The following is a 25,725-nucleotide window of genomic DNA, read 5'->3' as shown; positions in this document are numbered from 1 at the left end:
TTATGACATGTCTCTCATTTATAAAATGACTACTGCCTCATTTCTTTTATGAGCCCACAGATAAGGCTGCAAGGCAAACAGTCATTTACCATACAGAAAACCTGAAGGTTTCTACCTCAGACCTACAAGTGACAGGCTTAAAAGTGTCAGATCTTCAACTGGTGACTCTGAAACTAAGGCTCCCAAAGAAAGAAAAAGAACACATCAGTCCTCAATTCTTACAGTTAAATGTTCCTTAGGGACCATCTGCTCACTGCTGGCCCTGCCTTGAGCCAAGAGTTGGACCAGACTACTTGCACAGTCCCTTCCACTCTGTATCATCCTGTGAGTGAGTATACAAGCGCTTTCATGAGAAGCATTGTCTTTTGCCAGCCACCACGTTTATCACTGACTGCAGAGGTGTTTCTGAATTACTCTGGAACATCTAAGAGCAAAGAATACTGAGCTACATATACTACTGGTTGCAGAGCTACTCTGTGTGAATCCAGTAATAAAAACGACTTGAAAATGTCCTTTTATATTTGCTAAGCTGTATCTTTATATTAAAGCTTTGACAAAGCATTCTCTCTTATATCAGTTTACACGTATTACCTTGATTAATTCTGCAAAATCCCTCTTATTTCAATTCTGTTCACCAAAATGGTTGCATCTGAGATTCATTTCAAAAGGCAGCTCTCTGAGAGAGACTCCTGGATGACAGCACCATGTAATGTAACCCAGCTTATGGCCAGTAACTCCAGTCAACCAGAGACAATGTAAAGTGGATGAGGATCCGGCTCATCCCTGCCAGCAAGCAGAAAGCAAGGTGTTCCCTAAATCACAGTCACTCCAGTTCCAGGACCTGCCACTCTGCCCAAATGTGCCCCTTGCAAAAGACCAGAGAGAGAGCTCTACAAGGAGCTGTGCTTAGACCTGTCCACACAGAGGATACAAAGGTGAATGTTCACTAAGAAAGGACAAAAGTCAGACATTAGATGGGGATGAGACAACAGTAGGGAATAAAACTGAGCATCTGCACCAGGGAATGAAGCAATGAAATGTGAAGAGTCATTGAAGAGCAAAAGGTCCCCCTTTATGCAGGAAGAACTAGCCTCTGAATGCTATACAATATCTACACACAAACACATAGTACTCCACTATCTATTAAACAGAGATAATTGTAAATTCAATAAGAACCGTATGAAAATATAATGGCATGAGAACAAGACTAGAATTATAAAAGCAAGGCAAACTGAAGAAAAAAAGAAGAAATTACTGCAGGTTCAACCAGAAAACCAGGTGAGAAGGTAACACTGAAAGAAATGAGAAGAAAAACTCCCTGCTGCTGTGCTCTGCATGAATATTTGCTTCTGCCAACAGGCCATCAAAAAGCAAATTGGCACTAAGTCATAATTCACCATTTGCTATTTATATTTTGGCAGCATTATGTTTGTGCAATTTCTAGCAAAGCCTCCATTTTGGGGATGGGGATAAGAAAAGGAGATATTGTAATCTACTTCCGCGACTGCTGTTTGCATTTGCTGAGTTATCTGGCTCTTGATGTGTGCCTCATACATCACTTTTTATTCAAAAATTGACATATTTATCCAAGAACGATTGTAACACGGTAGCCTGATTCAGATACACACAAAAGCTTTGGCAGACATTTTCAGCTACGCATTTTATGTGATTTACACATTGGCATGCAAAAGACAACATTTAATTGTGCGTGTGTATTGTAATCGCAGCTTGGTGGAAGCAGCTCATTGGAGCAGGGCAGATAAGTCTACAGGTAAGCAGCATACTAATAAGTTTCTGAAGGCTTTTAAATCTGGGAACTGGTGGAGCCCTTTATACTGTACCAAGATAAGACACACTCCTTTAATCACTGCATCCTAGCTACAAAGGTTTTTTCAGATAATTTTAAGCTAGTCAAATTTCGCTTTCAAACCACAAATTATCTTAAGTAAAAATTGGATATTTCCTCCCACTCTCAGAGTTTGAGTATGAATGAGAATGTGACTGTGCCATTGTAGAAAGCATCCCTAATTCTGACTGTACATACAGCCTTTCCAGGTGATGAGCACGTTCTCCCCTATGCAGCACTGCACATGGCTTGTAATAGAGAGACCTGATACTGCACTGAAGAAGAACACCATCGCAGAAAGAAGCTGGGTGAAGACCCAGGAGGTACACCCAGGACTAATGCATCTTTCCACACTGCTGTCTCCTGTTTCTTTGGAGAATACCAATAGGAAGGAAATGAACCAGCAGTTCCAAAAGAGCTGCAGAGAGGAAGAGAGAACAAAAAGGATAAGCAATATAAGGGAGCATGTCCTAGTGTGAACAAAGGAAGGAACAAGAGGTACCAAATGAGAAAACCAAGCAAGGGAACAAAACCAAGCAATTTGAGCTAGAACTTGGCTGCTGATTCTGCTTGGTTTTATTGATGATGACAACCATTATATCTATGTCATTTGACTGCATGCAGGCGGTGAAGATGTTCCTTATCTTGATATCCAGCTGATCTGTTTCAGGTATGAGGGATCCACATCTACACTGGATCTACAAATAATATATCACAGCATTTTTCCTTTAAGTTTTTTAAACTGTACGACACTGTTTTATAGTTAAATGCTACATAAATACAGTTGGACTCAAAGGTCTTAAAGGCCTTTTCTGACCTAAATGAGCCTATGATTTCCTGTTACTACTAGAACAGAAAAAGCAACATTAGGGATATACAAGCACCTCCAGAGAGCAATTAATCTCATCCTAAAATACACATCTAAGACAGGCACGATGAGCAGCCTGTTCAATGTACCATACTTTCACCCTAGTATGGATGAAAATGATTAGCTGGGACTCTGACATCTAGCTTTTAAAAATTTCAAGGATGGAAGAGGTGAACCTCAGTCTCAGGGGAAGGATGCATACAACAAGCAGTTCAGCTCTCCTCCTGCCTCTGACCAGAGGCAGAACATCCCTCCCATCACCCCTGAAACAGGAAAACATACAGGTAGCAAAATCAGTTTGTACCACTGAACACCCATACACGACAGTTTGAAGAGGAGAGATGGCAAACACCGCCCACTGTTCCAGGGACATTTGTCACCTCCAAACAGGTGGCCCAAGGAAACACCCTGTAACTGGGGAGAATGCCCATGCTCCCCACACAGATCATCCATCCAGTCTCAGCAGTACAGTGCAAACCAACTTACAGGCAGAGACACTACTACCAAAATTAACAGCATCATTTCACTGACCCCTTCAGTCAGGGCAGCAGAGTCCACAAATGCTCCCACAATGCCTCTGCATCCACAGCTGCCCTTCCTGTGCCAGCTCCATCCTCTGCTTTATGCTGGCTCACACACTGCTGCATGACTTGGTGAGTCAGCTCAGCAAGAGAGGTGAAAAGGCAATATTTGAGAAGCTTTCCATGATTACAAGTTAGGCTAATTCATTCAAGAAAATTACATGCATTTCCCAGATATCTTCAAATACATCAATCTAGTTTGAGAATGGACTGGATTTGCTGGCACTTAAAATTACATTCCCACTTATTCTATTCATTCTACAGAATCTTAACAAAGAAATCAGCAGCTTAAACAGTCTGCTGCCTCGGGTTACAGAAGTTTGCTTGTGGATTATTCTCTCTCCCACTTTGAAAAGCACATAAATTATTAACACACATCACTAAAATACCCTGTCTTTCAACAAAGACATTGTAAACATTTGTCAACAAAAATTAGTTTACTGGGTAGCCACTAACAATATTCTGCTAAGAAAAAATACAACTGATGTGTTTGAGGGTTGGGGAAAAAAAAATCACTTTTCTTGTAATTTCAGAAGACCCAGCAGAGCTGGCGTGACAATTAGTGAATATTTAAGTGCTTGATATTCACTAGAAATAGTCTGACAGCAATGGCCAAATAATTTCAGGCACGAGAAGAAAAGAAAGTCTCAGACTGATGAATAACTGACATTTGACCTGCTGTTCACTTCCTAAGCTGAAAAAAAAAGCAATTCATAATTGAACTGAAGTTGAAGCTGGCTAAGAAAGCATAAAACACTATTTTACTTTTCTGCATCGCCGTACTGTCTCATGCTCTTTTTAATAAATTGTTTATTTCACTGGTTATAACTGCATATTGAGGAGAGGACAAGGCAGTTATCATAACCCACAAATGTAACAGAAATAATTCAAGCATTTATAAATCTGTGGCTGAAATTTTGAATCTCATAGGTAACACAGCACTGGTGGAGATTTATCAGAAAGCACATGTTATGTTTGTTATTAACTGTTGAGACTTTCTAATATTTGGCTTTTCCTGGCACATATTCTGGCTTGAAGCTGGTGGGAGAACAGTTAACAGACAGCATTTTCCCCACAATGGGAATATGAACCACCATCATATGACTGCATGAAAAAAAAAAAAACCAACCAGCCAAACAAAAAAAACCCTCACCCAGAACATTATCCTTAAGAAACAGACACCCCAAGAGGATTATGAAGTCCTTCTCTGTGAAAAATTTGGGATTGAGGCAGAGAAATTCCCTGCCAAGGTACTACATCCAAACTCCAGTGGAAGATAAATAGTTGTAGATCCAAGACCATTTGGTCTTTATTCTGTATTCTCAAGTAATCTGAAGCTTTTCTCTTCCAAGAGAAGAGCAAATTGAAATGAAATGTTTACAAGTGACGTTTACAGAGGATTACACCTTTACCCTGCTTTCTATTAAGAGACTCCTGTTGCTTAAGAAACCCGTGTTAATCCCCCAAAGCAGATGACATTTTCCGACCCTGCACATTTCACAAAGCCTGAATATATTCAAAGGGAAAGGAAGTTGACACAATACAAAAAACAGATGTTTAATAAACTTGAGTAATCGGACAGGCAAGCATGTTTTGGTCCTTCCAAACGTCAGCCACAAAAAGGAAGCAACTATTCTCTTGCAGACACAATAAAGAAGACTTTGGTTTGGTTTTAATTAAAGAAATCAGATCCTAACCAAAAGAAGAATCCTAACCTCCTGTGGCATACTTTGATCTCACCTTTGATGCCAAAAAGAGAGAAACAGCTCTTACTTGCAATTTTGCATCAATAGCATCATCCCAGTCACATCAGCTTCATTCACCCAGAGAGCAGGACATGATCAGCAGCAAGTATCACATCAGTCAGGGTTAAACCTGGTCTGAGTCACCAAATCAACCTGGCAGTCTAACCAGAGAATCAGTCTTGTCTTCAGCATTACCTAGACAGCAACTACACTGACTCTGCATTCAGGAGAAGTTTTAAAACAGATTACTTCTGGCAATGAAACAACTATAAAAGTAAATATGATATAAATGGCATAGACACTAAACATGAAAGGGTTTTTTTTCCCAGAAGGATCTGAAGTAGATGCAATCATCAACTATTTTTACTGTTCTTTAACAACTGTATTTCATTTCCACTTAAACTGCTTTAAATCTATAGGGGGGATAATATCAAAACAAACATATGAAAATCTAAGTTTTGCTGTGGCTTTACAGAATCAATCCTGTTCTCTTTCAACTAACTTAGGTGAGAAATAAAAGCAGAGGAAAATCAAGCAGTACAGAACTGTACATCTCCACCTTCTATTATATAACACACAACCTCTGTTTTGCAGTGTGCAGTTTTGCAGGTCTTCAGGTTGAAGTGTCTACCTTTCAAAGTGCCCAAGATCTATCTATATATGATTATCATTGTGTGTACATAGGTGGAAAATGTTCTTCCTCCTTCATATTAACAATTTTAGCTAAAGCTGCCATCCTCTTACCATGCAGAAAGGAAACGTATTTGCTCATTCTATCACATAGCCATAACTCATAACTGGCTGAAACAGAACGCTGTATTTTGGACCTCTGCAGTCTCCACTTAGCATATCTAACTAATTTGTCAGTAAATACAGCCAAAGTGGAAATTAGAAACAAAAAGTAGGGGAGAAATATTTTCCACACTTGCATGCAACATCATGACCAACAGCTGCAAGTGATGGATGATCATGAACTCTTGACTCATGGCCTGATTTTCAGGCACTAATCACCTGCAACTGCAGCTGACATCTAGCTCTTGTCTGGGAGTTTGTGGCAGACAAAAAACTAAAACTAAAAACTACAGAGAGTCATAAAATGCTGAATAACTGAAAAGAGGGAAGGCTGTTCTACATAATTTGTCTTCTCATAGCTGAAGAGATACAAATGTGCTCCAAAATGATAACTGATGAATTTTATACTTTCCTTATATGTTAAAGGCAGGAAATACAAAGTCAAAGTAATGTAATCTATTTTTTTTTTAATAGCAGTGCCTACCTTTCCCGGTCCTCCTTCAAGCATGTGTACCCAACCAGCTACATGGATGTGTGTAAAAGAATCCAAGATTATCTATTCAAGTTTTCACTAGCTTTTTGAAATAAAGGAATGTTGAAAGATTCTTCAACAAAATACTGTTTGTTAACAGCAAGCAGCATAGAAGATTTTTTTCCTTATGTATCCCTTTCTTTTACAATATTCCATTTACAACAATTGATAAAAAGGCCTTTATTGTGGCTTCTGTTTTGCAAGTCTTCCATACAAACTCTCTCCACATATCATGTGGGGATTTTCCCTACTGAAAATATATATAATTTATGGGTCCATATAGAGGGATGTGGATGTCTCTTCTCTTTTTTGTTTCTCATTTCAGGTTTTGTTCTTGTGAGAAGTAATACAGTGAGCCAAACATGGTATCATTATGTGGCGTCAAAGCACTAAAACCTAAAGAATTAATTTTCCTTTAGAAACTCAAATGACACTGGAGTTACTTTACTTTTAAACAGCCCAAAGAGCAGCAGCACTGAGGGGTAATGGAAGTAGGTCATATTTTCCTCCTGTTTTGTTATATACAGAACAGACATAAAAATCTGATGGATTTGGCACTCATAGTAACAAGTCATCTGTATACAATGTGAGAAAAGGGGTTGCTTAAGAGCAAGGATATTGAATCATGTCTCCTAGAGGATAATTTAAAAACAAAACAAACCAAAATTCAATAAACAAGAAAAAAATAAACAAGCACACAATAAAAACCTAAACCCATGACAATGTTCAAACAATAAAAAGCCAATAAAAATACTACATAGATAAGATCTTACAGCTAATGGGGCAATGGTGCTGGAGGTATAACAAGAGTAGCACAGAGGTAGGACCAGACAGATTGGCAGTCCCAACTACTTCACCAGTTCCCCCAAACTCAGGAGGAAGTAGTACCAGCATCTCTTCCCATTTTTACGCAGACTTCATGAGAAAATAATAAACTGGCATCATTAAACTTCATATCATCCTACACGCTACAAGCATCAATAACCAAAGCATCATACCCAAAGTATGGCTCATTTGCTAACACAGAAAGGTTTGTGCAGCAAAATTCCTGAAATTGTAGGAAACACAAATCCTTCTCAGTTTATACTTTTATCGTATTTGCAAAGTTATTTTCATAATCACAGCAGCTCAGGTTTTGGGAAGAGTAGTTCAGATCTTCAACCACGCAAAAAGCCTTTAATTCTCCACTGAAAAGCAAACCCACAGATGTGCTTAGGCATGTATGTTTAACGTCTTCTGCCCACGGCCACACTTGCTGCTCCTAAAATATTTTGTTGAAATGGTATCACTTTCCTTTTCTGTGTATACTGCACCAATTTGGCTAAAAACATGAAGCTTATAAATAGGAACATGGGGTTTCCAACATGAATAAACATCTCAATTCAGATGTATTAAAACTTAATCAGTTTTGTGAGATAGGACTAAAACAATTAATGTCTTTTAGAGCAGACTGAAAACAACATGCATTCCTCCATTTTATTATGCATAGGTTAAAGACAAAAGGCTTTACAAAAGATTTGCTGTAAAAGATTTTGTATCTAAGCATCCTGCATATTTTACCACAAGGTCTGACTTTCAAACCAACTGGGCTTTCCTTCAATAGTGATGGTTATGAAATAAAAGTGTCTGAAAACAATCATATTGAAGTGATCACAACAGAAAGTTTTTAATATCTCCAGGTCTTCCAAGTGTTGCTGAAGTTAAAAACAAATGAAATGTTGATATCTTTTAATATTAAAGACCAAAAAATACTGCTTTCTCAAACTCCCAGAAGCAAAGCTGGAGTTATAGGGTGCATTGCATCCACATAATCTTATATTTTCTTCTAAACAATTTAATTAAATGGACCTGAAATGGTTTCTGTGAAGTGTCTCCACATAATTTTCAATTTTCAAAATACAGTGAATTAGCATCTACAGATGGGTTAAAAAAACCCCAAACTTGTCTCTGGATTAATAGAGATATTTATATCACATAAAGAGCACCAAAATTTCATTAGTTTTTGATTACTTAAATTATAACTACACTTTTGAACAGCAACAATTATCTAAAGACTGCTTTTACCTAAAGACTGTTTGCTATGGATATTTGACAGGTGTTCTAAAAGGCACAAAAGTGTAACAAGTTGCTACACTCATGGGCATTTTGCTTGATGGCAGTTCAGTTCACCCATGACCTGCCTGCCCAGAGAATTTACCTTCCACTAAAATAAAATCTGAGACTGAACACATAGTTGCAGTTGGATCACAAACAGCAGCAGAGAGCAGATCAAGAAGTGTCTGCGTGTACACACAGAAAATAGACAAACAAACCTCATAAGCAGGTCATAAAAACATTATAAACATTTTTTTAATTATAATTTTCATAATCAGAATTCCTTCATGTTAGTACAAGGGTAACATTTTTCCCCTAAACATACAGTTTAGGGCACTATATGTCTAAGACCTCTGTATCTCGCTGGTGATCCTCCATTTTACAGAAGGGAAATCTGAGCCAATGAAGGCATGAAAATTACCATAGTTACAGAAAATGCAAGTAACAAAGGATGAAATTTGAACTCAGGTTTCCGCTTTCCCATTCACTGAAGCCTGAAGACTTTGAAAATTATACATTCCAGTACACTTCCATAGCAGCAGCAATGTTCAACCACATTTCACGTTAATTGTGTAAGCATGGCATGTTAAAATCATTAGTGGCTACCAACAGATAGATTGTGTGATACTGCATCAGTCTTGGTATCAAAACTAATTCTGACTGATTCTACTGATCACAACCACACACTAAAGCAGTAGCAGCTCCTTGGCAAGGACAAACCCAGATTAATCTCAACAGGGTACAGAGAAACTTCAGATGAGACTGCTTTGCTTCTTTCCTTGCACTCAACTTCTGTGAGAGCACTCAGTGCTTGTAAGAGTGATATAAATTACTGAAAACTTTGATGATTTCAAGTTAATATCCTAAGGAATTACCAGAGGAAAGACAAAAAAATCTGTATAGATCTACAGTTTACTGGATTAAGAGCAAAACAGCGGCAAGGAAATACATCAACTGCAAAAAGCAGAGGGAAGCACTAATGTAATATTTGAATAAAAAGGCCCCCCAAGGACTTTAACTTCTCTTGAAGCTGTTCAAACAGAAACAGAATGAGTAACTGTAATCTACAGTCCACTTCCCTGTTTAATGCTATTGTATTGCACCACGATGTATTTAATGCTGATATACACAACAGACATTTTCTCTGCAACACGAATTCACTAGCCAAACAATCACTAGCTGAAATAAATCAAAATAATCAAAAGAATCAAAAGCTGAAATAAAAAGAGAACTGGTTTGAGAATATGCATCATCAGAAATGCCTGAATAATCTTTGGCCACCCCAACCTCCATGTCCTTACCGGAATGTCAAAAGTTTCTTGTGTGTCATCCAGCATCTGAATTTTGATAGAGACAAGTTTTCCTGGAGTTGTCATAGGTGGTTTCTGTCCATGCTCCAAAGTACTGATGCCAGCATTTTCCTGAGCTCCTAAGCGGGATCCGGCTGTTGGTCTCTGTTCAGTTTCACCCATGTTTAGGGAAACTTGTTTCTTATATCTGATAAAAGAATAAGGGCAAAGAAGACTGTATCAGTCATAAAGATGTTTTGCACATAAGCATCACGGTATATATGCTTACAGATAGTAAACTGTATGACCATTAACAACAAGTAAGAGCCATCACAATTTTTTCTTAATGTCTCATACGAAGACCAGAAAATCAGGCCAACTTTATGCTTTTCAAAATACACAGCCTAATCACCTCCTTGGGGTAAGGCTGATAGACAGGCTACGCTACTGCACGAGGGAAAATTATTCCTTTTCTCCTGGAAAAGTAAACAAGACCACATTGGAAACAGAGCACGACAGAACCCAGATTTCAATTAATTATGTAAATTTTAAATTATTTATGAATCAGGCTGTTATCACCCCCAGACAGGATTCCCAGAGAAGGCAGGAAGGCGAGAAGAGCAAGTGAGACAACTCAGCACTTGCTGACCATCATTCCCTCCTGCCTACATCAGCACTGTTTCCTTCCAGCCTTCTCTGGCACTTTGCAGCGGCCACCTTAAGGGTAAGGGTCTGTGAAGCAGGAAAGCCAAGGAGTACAAGATGACACCAACTATAAACTGGGGACCAGAGCTGCTTTAGATCTGGGGCCTGGCCTAATCCCACTGATGAGCCAAGAACTGTGAGGACATGCTACTGGGAGGCCAGAAAAAAAGCCAACACTGACTGGAAAATTCTTCACTATTGGCACAACTTTTAACCTTATTTTTTAATTCAAGCACCATTAGTTTTACTTGTTGAATGTTACACATCACACTAGAGTTTTATTGCACTTTTCCTACCCTGCTTTTTGACATTCTAGATGGATTTCTGATGAAACCCACTTCTACTGTCCATTTATCTTTCTTGGTAAATGCATTTTCGTTCTGCATGACTTTTATACCGTGATCAACGACCAAAACATGTAGCACATAGATGGGCACAAATGGAAATGTAACTTTCCAGCTGAACAGAGGCATAAGAAGAGTACTGCCAATCACTGCCTGGCTTTAACTCTGAGGTTACAATTATTGAGAAGCCTAGATGGGAAAAAAAGGAAGCACAAGACAGCCTATGAATTTGTGAATGCACCACCAGTTCTACAGGATTCTATAAAGAACAGTGACAGGTAATAAGACACCAGTTCCCACCATAAGGATAGAATAAAAACAGCCCTGTCTTTGGCAGGATACACTATTTACTACACATTACTCTTCCATGTCCTGACTAATCTGTTCCCACAGATTTTTTACACAGTAAATACCTAGGCGTAAAAAAATTTAAACCAGCACTTGGATTAAAAGAAATGTTAGCTGAGAAGGAAGAGAATTAAAAATTATGGATCCCACACTTCTAAATAACAGCTCAACGGGCACAAGTGAAGGAGAATAAAAAAATGTAGGCAAGCTTTTGCAGCGATTCAGCACTAACCTGCCCATCAAGGTCAGAGAGATACTAGTGAAACCTACCCAAGTCCATGCCAACCACTACCAGAGAGGCAAATTTTTCCTCAATTATCACTGCAATCTAAAAATCTATGAAGAATCAATTATATTTATCTCATTCTTTAAAAATAATGAAATTATATTTTTTATAAGACAAGCAGTGCCAACAAGAAGGCCTCAGTTGGGAGCAGGAATTCCAAAAGAAAAGACACCAAGCTCTACATAGAAAGACTTCAGGCCTCTTTGCAAATTAATCTATTTTTCCTGTGTGTGGACTACACAGGATCATCTAAGAAGGTAGCACAGGCACCCAGTCCAGAAGTGCACAAAGATTCTGGCCTGAGTAGGAGCTCTTCTGAAGTCACCACATACCCCAGCCAGCACCAAGAGGGCAGACAGGACATCTGCAACTGCTGTGTTACTACAGAAGTTTTTGGCTATGTTCTTTCCATTAAATCATAAATACAGGAATCAATCAAGTCAGTTCAAGTGACACCATTAAATAATCCATGCAAGGAAACAAGGAAATATTACAGACATTGAACCTTTCTATAAATGTTCTTCTGACTATATGTTACAGTTGCCCACACACACAATCAGACAGGCCAATAAACTTTATGAAACACATCAAAACCGCCCAAATTTAGGAGCCAAAAAATCATGGAGGAAAGGTACAAGCAGAACCACTCCATATTTACAGCTGATTTTTTACTATTATTAAGTTAGTAATATAGAAATGCTTGTTATATATATATATATATATTTAACTATATATATTTAACCATTTGGTTATAAATGCACACTTTCATTTGGAAGCAAAGATCTAAGAACTACTGGCTACCCTGATCACAAGCATCTGCTACTTGGAAAATTAAAAGAAGACCTTTCATTTTTAACCTATATGCCTGAACATCAGCATGCTGCACTGGAAGTTATTTAGGGTGTTTTTTTTTCTGTACGCCACTAGTCTCACTATGCTGCTGTCGTAACATCAGCATAATATTTTTACTATACCTTTATGTAAGAGGTAATTTTATGTAAAAATTACCCTCTCTAAAATAGCACAGCACACCAGTCAAGCTGTATACCTTTATATCACTTTGATCTAGGAGACAGTGAACTAAAGTCACAGAACGCAATCGAAGAGTATTAAGCAAACATTGAGCAAACCTGAGGGGATTAGGATGCCTAATGTCTCTCATGATGAAGAGATGGATCAGGTCTGGACAAATGACAGAGAAATTCAAAGACACTCAAGTAGAAAGACGACAGTAAATTGGGGAACATATTAGTCAAGAAGAAAGAGCAGCAATCACCAGATTCTAGCATATGCAGCTCTAAGGAAAACATGTTGAGACAGACAACCAGTACAGAAGCAGAGAGCAAACAAAAGAGTTCATCTGAACTCTGAAAATTAAGAGTTTCTGCCTGCTCTTTCTGACAGCTGTTGAAACCCAGGGCCAAAATCGAGTCTATTGTTTCAGCTGCAGGTTCACTGGACGTCAGTGCCGTTCTCAGTAGTGCTGTAGCACCTGCAAGATGGAGAGAGTCTGCTGCAGAGAATGAACCTGTATCTTAACCTGTGTGAGGGGAGAGTTACTGAGACAGCAGAGCTGCCCATGGGGGAGTCCTGTCCCCTTCTGCTCCTTCCCAGCTCCCACCCATACAGTCCCGCCTGATGCTGAGCACTGACTCTCACCCTCCTCAGACTGAGCCACGGCACCTCTCTAACTCAAAAGAAAACAATTCAGTGTTTTGTTCTTGGCTGGGTTAGCAAATTAAATCAGCTCTCGGCAGGCTGGAAAATCCAATGCCAGGGTGAGCTAAGCCCAGCCAGCTGCTGTCAGGCCACTGGGCTGACTAAAGCTTTCTCTGCTTACAGCACCTGGAAGACACAAAAAACCCCAACAAATGCCATTAGATAGATTAGGAGATGTTGTTTTGTTCTAATCACACATTAATAACCATTTTATACAGATACTAAATGCTTGGATTAAAAATTTAAGGTCTGTAGATACTTATGCAGTAGCTGGACAAAGGCCACAATGTGGTTCAGCATAAAACCACCTCAGTTCTCCATGTTCAAAGCAGGCACATTTTATAGTATTGGAAAGGTTCTGGCCAATTAAAATTTCCACATATTTTTCTCTGGCAGAATGAAAAAAGCATCAAACTCAGTCTAAAGGGAGCTGCGAGTATAAACAGCACTTGTTGGGGTTGGGGCAGGGAAAACAGGGGCAGGAATAAAGGGCTACAAAAATTACAAAATACTGAGGAAAACAGAAGCAGTATGTTGGAATAGATGCCACTCTGTCTCTCACCTACTCTGCTCTTTAGGTCACTCCAGGGCTCGGAATTTGATGCAAGAGGCTCCCAAAGCCTGAAGACTCCTGTTATGGAAGACAGTGGTACCACATATCCAGGCCCTTTCCACTTCTTTTGCTTTCCCTTATGGCACATTTCCACAGCATGAAACACAAAGAAGCACAGTGCTCAGGACACTCCTCTTAAAGGTGGGGAAGCCTGAGGCATGGTGGGATGGTGTGAGTATAGCCCTACCAAAAGCACATAGCAGGCTTGTACACCTACAGTAAAAGAAAATGCTATACATGCAGCATAAATTATCAGTGATGCTGCTTTTTCATTAGTGCATCAGAATTACCACAAAAATGAAATCAAGCATCTTGAACCCATATTAAAAAATGGTAATAGCATAACAAGGCAACAGGACCAGGAAGACCGAAACTACAATTCAGTCTGAAATGATGGGAAGCAGACAGAGGGCCAGTACAGTTCAGGTTTTTATACTGCAAACTATTATCCCACCTAATTTCCACAAGTCCCTGGCAGAACTGTACAAAGCAAATATGGTGATTTAAAAAATTTAAATTATTCATGTAAATCACAGAATCACAGAATATCCTGTCTTGGAAGGGACCTAAAAGGATCAGTGAAGTCCAACTTATAATTTCTTTGATAAAACCCAGCACTTTCGCAGAAGCAAAGAAATGGGAAAAGTTCTTAATAGAAAAATAGCTCAAGCTTGAAGGGCAGTAGTACAGACACAGGTGCTGGGTGTCTGTTTCTCTGCTTGCTCCCAGCAGAGTGCATCCCACTAAGTTTGACTCAGACTCTAAAGGAAACCTTGCTGCTGGAAGGGATTTGTGTTCAGTTTCTTGTCTGCCCTTTCTGCTCACATCCACAATACTCAATAGAGAAGGAAGGCAATAAAAAATCAGTTTTTCTGTACCATTAGACTGTCTTCTAGCTCAAAACAAAAAAGGTTAACATTGTAAGTGATGGATGCTTCATGAAGTGAGAAGTAGAGAGGCTCAAGGTGAGGTATGGTCAATAAGATAGGTCATGTCTAGTCCCCTGTACTGTCAGTGGAAAAGGGGATGGAGCGTGAGGTCCTTAACCAGGCCTAATTTCTAAACACAGATTTATCTTTTTTATCTTTTTCCTGTCCCTAAAGATTAGAAGAAAATTAATCTTGAAAAACATTCCTGCTCAAGAAAACACCATGGCTGCCTACCAAAAATTAGACAGAGACTTGCAGAAGCAGGTCTTGGAATCAGATTCTTCAGCATTCCGCAGACTTCCTAAAATCTGCAGCAGTAAGAAATTCCCTCAGCTATGCAAGACTATCTCTAAAATAATAAAATTCATCACCTGTACTGAAAATGAAGAGAGCCCACAAAGTTGCTTATCTTGGTCAGACTCTGAAAATCTCTAAACAACATTCTCTTATCCCTTGACCCAGTTTCTGTGGGATGGTTATTCAGCTGGACAGACTAAGTGCTCAGGTTTGTAAAGCAATAGAGTACACTTAGTTAACACCAAACTAGCTGGAGCCTGAAACCAATGTCAAATTTGGGGACCTGAGCAGTAACACAAAGCTTTAAAAACTCCAACTATTCAGTATGCCAATAATGTGGCCCAAAGTCCAGAATAATGAGCATTTATGACTGTACAGGATAAAAAACACCTCTTGCAAGCCTTTCAGTACAGCATTCAGAGTGCCCACATTGATTCTGGCTTTAGGGCCATTCAGCTTCCAACTGGAACTCATTTATCTTCATTGCATTCAGGTCCTAAAACTGTCTGCAATTCTGTGGCACTAGCAGCTGTCCCAGATTCCAATTCTTCTGCCAGATGTCAGCAAAGAACGGTCCCATCCTGCACAAATTTGATGTGTGCTATCCTTTTTCCGCAGCCACACACCTGTCAGTAAATCTATCAACAAGTGCAGTGATAGATAAATCTATGCTTTTCCAATTGCCTGTGTGAAAATCCTCATCCCTTAAACACAAATACAGACTGCTCTGTGAATTAAGCCAATCTGTTCTACAAATACCTTATTTCAACCCACAACTTTGCAATTACTTTTGATAGCCATCAGTGATATTGAACAAGTACAGTAGACATATTGATTCACTTTGTGTTACATTTCTGGACAACGTTGCATTTGAAACTGATTGAAGGCAAAAAAACTCTTCTCCTTCTCTGCATCTCACACAAGTAAGCAGAGCCATTGTACATATGTAAGTGAGCAATTAAGTAAGCAAAACTTCTTACACTCACCCTCTCAAAGGAACTCCTCAGAAACCTCTTCATACAAGTTACTCTTTTGTCTGATTTTGACTGTTTTCCAAGCTCTGGAGACTTGTCTGCACTTTGTCCTTCACTACCCCTACCAGGCACCCCTGTACCATGACCAACATCATTTACTTGAATCAGGAATGCCAACATCATATTCAAACCAACATAGCAAATTTAAAAGTTTTTAATTCAGGTTTTAAATCAGCCAACTTGAAGGCACTGTACAAACAGGTAATTCTGGCTACATCTGGAAGAAAAATTAGTGTTTCATCTGCTAAGCCAAGGGGATGATTAGCTCCAATTGCTCAATTAGTGACTCTCACCCAACTATATTTTCCCTTTATATCCAAAGGCACAGTCTGAGCAAAACAGGGATCTTGTAGAGCCGTGAATCCCTTAACAGACCAGAGGGAGATATTTCCACACAAATGCTTCATTTGTTATTAGGTAAGTTAAAATTTGAATTAAATATTTCCCACTTGCTTTGCACTTACTCCATCACCATTTAACTACCATGTATGTGTTTATAACATACTTATACATGAAATTCAACACTGTTTTCCATTGAAAATACTTCCCTGACACTTTGCTTTCCCAATTGGACAAGACCACACCTCTTCTACAAAATTTCTGCTTTCTCTCGGGCCAGGGAGAAGATATTTCTTCCTCACTGTGAAACTCCCAACCTGCTTTCTGAGATGTTTTTCAACCCATTGACAAAACTGCCTACATAACAAATTATGCTCAGGAAGAAACTGCAAGCACGTATCATATACTTACATGCTCGATTTTATTGACACCCCTTCTATTTTGCATAACCTGCCAATTCTGTCACTAAAACCTATGAAAAAGTGAAATTCAGCACAGTCGCACAAGTAACAAAATGTGATTTAAAAAAATCCATGGGAGAAAAAATATTAAGAGTAAAGAATACATGAAATACATGCCAAACTCATCCAGCTAATCCTTCACTGATGATAAAATGTGTTGTAGAAGTGAGAAAGTACATGTTATCATTTTATGAAGATGTAAAGCATTTTACTGTTGAGATATAAAAGCATCACCATGTGGGCTAAAAACTATTTCACATTATGAATAGAAAGATTGTGGAAGCTTTATTGCCACATGGTAAATGCTATGAACTTATAAGGAGAGTCTAGGAAAACCTCTACTTCTTGTGTCTCCAACCAGCACAGTTTCCTGATTAACTGGGTCATCACCTGAGCCTACAGTTTGTCACTAGAAAACACAAATGAAATGGATAAGAACTTTAAGCAGTTGGGTGGTTCAATAGTGGCACAAATCAATCCTGAAGCCATTAAAAGCATTTTCCAAAACCCTTTCATGCCATCACTCTGCATAAATAAAGCTGTTGCACCAGCTGGAGTGCTCTGGGCTCATTCACCCATACAACACCTCATGTGAACGCCAAGCCGAATGTGCTTATAGTAGAACAAAGTAATCTGATTTATTTCCAGATTTAACAGAATTCTGAAAGGGATCCAGCAACTCATACCCAGCTTCAAGCATAACGTAGACGTTTTCCATGAAATAATAACATGTCAAAAGAATAAATAACACACTACATTAATACTACTGTTCAGCAGTTGGGGGAAAATCTGATACAGTCCTGGTTTTGAGAAATAAAACAGCTCAGGGGAAATGCTATTTCTCTGAACTAAGTATGAGTATACAGGAGAGGTATTCACACTGTCTAAATGCAAGCCAGATCCTCCAGAGAACTGCTGAGCACCAGAGACTAATTCAGGCATTCAGTGGCCCTTCAGAGGAGCTTCTCCCTGCCCGGAGCACACAGACCCCTACCAGAAGACCAAAATGCCGTGGTCAGTGTGCCTGGCCCTGCTCTCTCTCCTGCTGAGAACCAGCAGAGGCATCACTCCAGGTACCCCCACACTTGGGCTGGTGTGCTGCACGAGCAGGGAGCAGAAGCCCAGGAGCTCCAGAGCACACACTGTGCTCACTCAGGACTGGGCAGCCCTATGGGCCAGTGGCTCCAAACCACAGAGGCAATGACATCAGTGCTCAGCATTGGGCAGCCACAGATGATGCCTATCCAAACATGTTAAATTGAGGCCATAATGGCCTTGACTAGTTTCCTTTATGCCCAAAGCTTGTGATCAGACTCCCACAAAATTATTAGATAGCTTATGCACCAGGAATAAAGTATTTATGGCCAAAGTTCTACACTTAGTACATAACCCACTATAAAACCAGAAAAGAATTCCTGATGTTTTAAATATTTAAATGTCTGTTCCCAAAAGAGACTTTTTATAAGTTTGTAAAACTGCTTGTTGTAATTGAATATACAATGATTGTTTTGTTTGGGTTTTTTAAATTAAGTCTTTCTATATAAGCCTTTATTATTCTTGACCAAAGAAATATCACACTTAATAATGACACAGTACCAGCAAGAAATACTTGTAGCATGAAGAAAAAAATTGCTTTATGTACTGTTGTTTAGAAAACAATATATTCACTTGCATCCTGCTGGAGACAAAATGGGTCATGATGCCTGATTGTATAATACTTACCCTAGAGTGTTTTAAAATTATGCTATTATTAGCGCATTATATCATTCTTTAAAAGAATTCAAAAAATATTTTAAAAATTATTGCAAAACTCTCAAACTTCCTTGGGTTCCTAACTCATTTCTCTTTGCGCAAATACTTCAATCAGTGAAACTCTACCTATGCTAAGCATCACAGTCCAGACACTGCCTGTACTGGGTACTTTTGTGTCTTTAGATAGTTGATAACACTGTGTTTATTCTGTGAACAGCTGTCAGAGATACTGTGAGAGATAAAGGGATATACTGTTGCTACAGGTACAGCCTCACTTCATGTTTGGCTAAAATGTGAGTATTATTTATGCTGCACGAAGACAGACAAGGGTGGGTTTTCACATAAGACAGATGTATGAGGTTTGCAGAACAAACTTCTTTTCCCACTGTAACCAACTTCACAATGGAAACTGACATCAGTCAGTCCAAAGCACAGCACTATTAGAGCAAGCTTTAGAAGCTGCGCCTAGAGAAGGGCTTTCCTGTTCAACCACACCATTGTCTCTTTATCAACAAACCTGTTTCAGTACAGATTACATCCCTGTGGTTTCTTGTTACATCTCAAAACTAATTACTCACCTGCTTGGAAGTGTGAAAAAGTATTATCCGTGGAATCTGTATTTTTTACTACTAAAGGAGACAGTGGGAAGCACCAATCTCTTCCTTGCAACACTGGCAAGGAGAGATAGCAGAAATACTGCCAAAGCGGCCCACCAGTCTGCACTGACATCCTTGAAATGTCATTGGAAGCAACGCTCCAAAACAGCCTTTACAATCCAAGCAAGACAGGTGTAGGACTCAGATCCATTTTTAAAATTCAGATATCAAGAGGCAGAAGCTGACATGAAAGATCAAGCAGAAAGAGGGACATAATATATAATACATTTCAAATAATCCAACGTGAATGGTGCCTGGAAGATTTTAACAGGTCTTCTCACTCAATACAAGGCTCCCAGTAAGGCAGCATGGCAGAGGACACTGCTGTGCTGGGCAAAGCAGGCACTTTGGGTATTAGATTGCTCTTCCTTCTCCCTCAGAGAACATACTATACTCCTCATATTCCCTTGGCTCCTGAGTCTCACGTAACTTTAGATGATGCTGAACACGGAAATCAGTTTTTATACCCATATCCGATGGTAGCACACAGCACATTCACAGCAGGCAAAGACCTTTAAGGAGTCAATAGCCAGGATCTCCCAGGAGCCTCTCCTGGCTGAGCACGCTCCAGTGCTGTTCTCTTTCCCAGTGGCAACCCAACGACTGCCCGCAGAGCAGGCGAGCACGCGCCAGCCCGGGAACAGAGGAGCCCAAGACTCCTTTCATTTCCATGGCTGCCCAACTGGAGCAGGTCCAGGCTCTGGAGCAGATCCAGGCCCTGGAGCAGAGGGAGCCCATCTTTCCTGTGCTGGCCGTGGCCGGGCTGCCGGCACCCGGGCAGCAAGGAAGCGAAAGGAGTGCATCTGGAGTGCAGCAGGGACAAATGCCAGACCTGAGGGAGACCAAGGAGCAGACTGGGACAAGGGCCCAAAACAGGAGGGAGAGCAAGCGCAACAGGCAGGGAAGGGAGCCAGGGATCTTTAGGCAGTGCACAAAACAAGGCAGGAAAAAGGAAGAAGTTGACTAAATGCAAAAAAGAAAAATTGGACAAGGATGGGGAAGGAGCACTCATTCAGGCAAGATGTCTGGTGTCTAACAATGACTCTGCAAGGAAGGTGAAACTGCAGGTGAAAGATAAGAGAATAATAAGCCAAAACTGAAGAGGTGTCCCAAAAAGTGCAAAAAGATTGTCAGGAAAGGCAAGACAAATGGGGGTCGGGAAAGTATGTCACATCTGAGAGAAAATAGCTTATCTCCTATTGCATGGACAATGACATCAGGTTTTATTCCTGACAGATTCCTCCAGATTGATTCCAAGCCTGCCAGAGGTCAAGAAGCATTTGGACAACATCCTCAGGAGGCACACGGTGTGATTCTCAGGGCTGGCCTGTGGAGGGCCACGAGTTGGACTCAGTGACCCTTGTGGGTCCCTTCCAACTCAGGATATTCTATGATTTCCTTCCAGAAGTGGGACTAAAGTCAACAGCCCTATTCTGCATATACACAACAACTCAGATGTCTCCCCCTCTCAGGGAAAGAGCAGCACAGAGGAGCACGACTGTCTGCTGCCACTGCTGCTCTCATCTCTTACCCCAGTGCCAGAAATCCCCACTGAAGGGTGCAAACCCTACAGCTGCTATGGCAGCTTTCATTTTCAAACAGAACAGATTCTTCTGTTCCTCCTTAAATAAAGGAATACTGCACAAGGAAGAGATGAGAATCAGGAATTGTTTGCATTTAAGCATGTCACCAAACTACAACTTACCCTTTTCCTGTTCTTGCACACCATAACCTTTACCAATTTCCCTCCCTGGATCTGCCAAAGACTACTCTGCCTATTTCACTGCACAAGGAAGCACAGTTACAGGAAGGCACTTAGGATTTCTTTTTTCTACCCTGATCTATCCTTAAGGCTTAATAACTCCTTGAACTCTGCTGTTAAGACAGAACTAACAATTATCTTTCTGTGCCTTCTGCAGAGAAGGCTGATTTACTCTCTCAAAAGGTACTTATTCTAACTTCGTGACTGTTTGAGGAGGAGGCATCATAATATCCTTACTTCCTATATGGGGAATTACAGACAGAATACCCAAGTGTCCAAGAGACATGTAGACATTGGCTCCACTAGGAGTTTGGAGTCGAAACCCATTTATTGATCCAGGTCAAACAGCATGAAAACAGTGTACACTGCTTCTCTACACACAAAGCAAGGTTCTTAGGGCCAAATTATGCTTCAAGTATTTCACAGCCCACAGCTTGCTTTAGACACGACTGCAGGCAACATCCAGAGCATGAGGCTTTCTGAAAATTAACTCTTGCTAATTTTCTCAAGCTTATTAAGAGTTTAACCATTTTCTGGGTGTTTAAATAACTTCTTACAATGCAGGGAATTCTGTTGAGAAGTGAGTCCAGTTCCTTAAAAGCAGGAGGCCACCACCATCTTGAGCCACTCTTCCCTTTCAACATCTGCAAAAGGCAAGGAAAGCGAGCTTTCTCACAGACAGTGCAATAGACAACAGTGCCCTGGGGTAGGAGAACTACCTCCACACCCAACAAATAACATAAAGATTGCTAGGTGGGGAAAACGCAACTAAATAATTACACTTGTGTTGTAAATCACAAAAAGGGAGAACTAAAGCTTTACATTATGAACTTCTGCATTGCAATATTAATCATGTTCTTTAAACAGCATCTGACCTAAAATGATATTCCAAGTATTAAGATGGGTTGACTTCTCATGTGAACTTTAAAGAAAGCAGATCACATGACTAGCATTACCTTGAGAGTCCAGAAAACACTATCCCTAATTTTCATAACTCCTGAATATGAATATTTCAATTCCCACAAGGTCTGCAAGTGAAGCATCTGCCTCCAAATCACACCTCATAAAATAAACAGTGTAGGATTTGCTTTTGGAATTCCTTTCACCTTGCCTCCAACTTCTTCACTCCCATACAGGCACCAGCAACCTGAGATCTCCTCCAAATATATGCATCCTCTGTCTCTGATACCAGCCATCCAGTCACACACAGACACACACCCCAGTCTCTTCATCTTTCAGTGGAGGAGGTGAGTACTTGTGCAAAGCTCAGCACACTTCAGGATCATGCACACACAGAAGCTTTCCCATGTGGAGCACACTGGTGCCCAGTGAGTGGAGCAGGGAAGGGGCTAGAAGTGTTGGAGGGAAGACAAATGGATGAAAAATGACATCAGTGTTGGACAGATGGGAGGGGAAGGAAATGATCATCTACCGTGCACTGATGTAATATTATGCAGGTTGTTTTATTTTATGTAAATTCATGCATAAAATATTTTCAGGGGTTTAAATCACTATGTCAGAAAGGCGGTCCACTTAAAGAATATTCAAACATCTACCAAGTATGGAAAATTTTCCCCTCTAGCATCAGACAGGATTATATTTTCATAGGGTCACTAACACAGCTGGGCTCTGCAATCTTGGCTGGCCTGCATGAAGTAGTCTGCACTTTTCCCCAGGGAGCACATCACTGAACAGATGAGATGAGATGAGATGAGATGAGATGAGATGAGATGAGATGAGATGAGATGAGATGAGATGAGATGAGATGAGATGGTAGTCATGCTCTCATCCTTGGAAGAACTCCTTCAGCTTAAGTTTAGATTGGGACATTGGAAAAAAAATGACCAAATGTGAAAACAATGTGTTGCTACTCCTTAGAACCACAAACCCTTGTATTTTGTGAAAACCCCAGTGTGCATCCTCCAAAAGGATGGCAAACTCACCTGCACTCCAAGAGGAAGAGACACCAAGAGGAAGAGACATTCTGCAGAACAAAGTCACAGCCAACCTGACCCACCTGTCCTGCACTGGTGAAGAACAAGTCAAGGCAGGTTCCTGCCTCTGTGGAAGGCTGAGAAGGCACATTTCATCTGTATTTGGGGCTGCTCTCCTTCTGCTCTCAGGTGCCAAAACAGGCATATAAATACTACAGAGTATCACAGGGAGGAGCAGGGAAGCATAAGCACATGTTGCAGCTGCCAAATGCAAAGCATCACAGCATACAAGCAACAGAAAAGACTTCAAAAGGTTTCATCTCTTCTGAATAGCAGTTGCACCTTAAACAGTCCTATCTATCTGGTACTTTCTTCCTAAATACACAAATTTTGTCCAACACAGCATATAGACAAAGAAGACATAACTTCTTTGGAGTTCACTACTCAGAAACGGGTAAAGTCTGAATGCGTTTACAACCAGTAAATACACCAAGAAGAGAAGGAATTAGCAATACACTGCAGCCCATTCACTAACATACTTGCAACCTGACATCACATCAGTCCTTCTCCATTCAGTCCCTACTGAGGAAGGTCAGGGCACCCTGACCACAAAAGCAGCAGCAGGAAGAAAGAAAAAGCCCTGTACCAGCAGCAACACATACAAACAAATAGACTTACTGCAGTTTCTCTTGGGCAGTCAAAGAAAAATGGTGATGAGAAATGGATCAGCAGAATCGACACCTTGCTCACCAAACAACCCACTAAGAGACCACGTGGGGTTTCTCCCCTTTGCAATTCAACCCAGAACACTTTCTCTCTGCTCCAAAACCTGACACTGAAAGACATGAGTTGATAAGGCTGCTGTGGGGTTATTTACTTGCTTTCCAACATAAATAGGCACGCTGCGAGCCTCAGGAGTGGAACACTGCGTACAGTATCCCCCCCCATTAGCTTCTGGCCCAGCAATTCAACAGGAAGCAATGCAGGAAATCCAAGGCATCAGTGTGATTCCAACCCATGCCCTTCCTGTCTGAGGAGAGAGATCTAAAAGCATCTAGGACTCCTGCTAACAGAAGAAGTCAACACCTCTGTTGAAGGCCAGGGCATGGGGGGGTAGGAATTCAACTGCCCAACCCAGCCAGTACACATCAGAGGAGGCCATATTGATTGCCAAGCTGTGTTCCACCTACATTTTTCTGACATTCAAAGACTAATGACACTGCAATCCGGAGGTAGTGAAGCCATGCCCAGATCTAGGCACACCAGCCAAGCCTGTGTAGCTCTGGCGCTGTCTCAGCAAGGACACCAGTAAGGGGAAGGAGAGGTCATCACCCAGTTTGCCTACCCTAGCTCCCTGCAGCTGCTGCCCAGGCATTGCTGTACACAAAGAAGTATTTTAAAACTCGTCCTGCTAGTTGCATCCATGATCCTCAACCTGTCTGCAACATCCTAGCTGTGGGGTTGCAGGAAACACAGTAAAGCTGCCAGCTGGCCTGTGGAAGAGGATGCTGTTCAGGCAGCAGTGCAGGCTGCTAAAAGGCACATCATCATGTACTCTCTGCATTTCCCCCGCTCAGCACAAGGCAATGTCAAGGTTATAATTATCCAAGGTATGCCCAGGATGGTCCCTCACACATCTTGGACTATTACACCGGTTTGTAATGCACTGCAGTCTGCCAGAGTGGCACTACTGAAGTGTAGGAGACAGGAGCAGGAGGTAATAGCCTTGGCACGCTACCAGGGAAGTCACTCCCCAATGTATTAGATACTAGGATGAACTTTCCTCTTTAAAGCAAAACATCAAACAAATCTGCTTGACCTGTCAGTCAGTAAACCCACAACAACAAAAATATACAAACAAAAAAAGGAAATTCCAATTAGTTAGAGCTGGGGGAGGCAGAGAAGGGAAGATAATATTCTTTCCTGAATCTATTTTTAGGCTATGTAAGGCAGTCTGAAACCATGGCAATGAACCTGCCATAAAATCCCCTTGCCAGCTCGATGTTTTGTTTCCTTACAGAAAAGGATAAATGAGTGCATACTATGGATTAAATGATCTAAACTAGAAATGAATAAACTATCAGGCCCCTGGAAATGCATTTGTTGTTTATGAAAACTACTGGTTAAGAGAGGCAGGAGCAGCTGATCAGAAAGACCAACCCATTGAACAAACCTATGTCTCATAAGCAATCCTTTATAGCCCAAATAAACAGCGCTGAGGTGGGATCAGCCTCCAGACTGCACCTCTCCACCTCCACCATGGTTGATTTCCGGGTGTATTTTGACCTTATCAAGAGCACCCTCAGTGCCCAGGTTCATTCTTCAGACTGGGCTCCCATGACCCAGCTGTGGAGGTCCATGTCCCCATCCCATCATTACCTTTCTTCCGTGCCATCAGCAGTTCAGTGCTGGGGCTAAGGCTCAAAGGAACAGGTGATACGGCAGCAGCACTGTGACAGCAGGTACCGAGCACCTGAGGGCTGCAATTGCTTACCCAATCACTCTGCCTAACTGTACGCAAAATTTGTAAGGAGTTTGCAAGCCTTCCAACTCCAAGACACAGTTTTTGCAAAAGAATGGTGGGCTTTTGCTTACTGAAGCACAAACATTATTGCGTGAAACAAACAAAGAAATTGAGTCTGACCAAGATTTATCCCTGCTGAGGGTATGAGTATATTCAGATGTACTCATTATAACTGCCATCAAAGAAAGGAAAGATGCCAAGGTCCACACTCCTATCAGCCGATGGAGAACAACCCCCTCTGTCTTCCAACCATGACTGCAAGTAAAAACTCTGGT

The 25,725-nt window shown here is 40.7% G+C and overlaps 1 protein-coding gene across 4 annotated transcripts in view; it reads right to left on the bottom strand.

Moving 5' to 3' along the window:
* FARP1 (FERM, ARH/RhoGEF and pleckstrin domain protein 1) overlaps positions 1-25,725 on the bottom strand; it is a 207,128-nt gene that overhangs the window by 158,524 nt on the left and 22,879 nt on the right. For all 4 annotated transcript variants that reach the window (XM_038137943.1, XM_038137980.1, XM_038137951.1 and 1 more), the window contains exon 2: positions 9,760-9,955. In XM_038137943.1, the coding sequence (XP_037993871.1) occupies positions 9,760-9,930 (171 nt within the window). In that variant the 5' untranslated portion in view covers positions 9,931-9,955. The remainder of the gene's footprint in view (positions 1-9,759; positions 9,956-25,725) is intronic.

This window comes from Motacilla alba, chromosome 1 (genome assembly GCF_015832195.1).
Source record: "Motacilla alba alba isolate MOTALB_02 chromosome 1, Motacilla_alba_V1.0_pri, whole genome shotgun sequence".
Classification (NCBI taxonomy): domain Eukaryota; kingdom Metazoa; phylum Chordata; class Aves; order Passeriformes; family Motacillidae; genus Motacilla; species Motacilla alba.
This window is presented reverse-complemented; position numbering and strand designations above follow the sequence as displayed.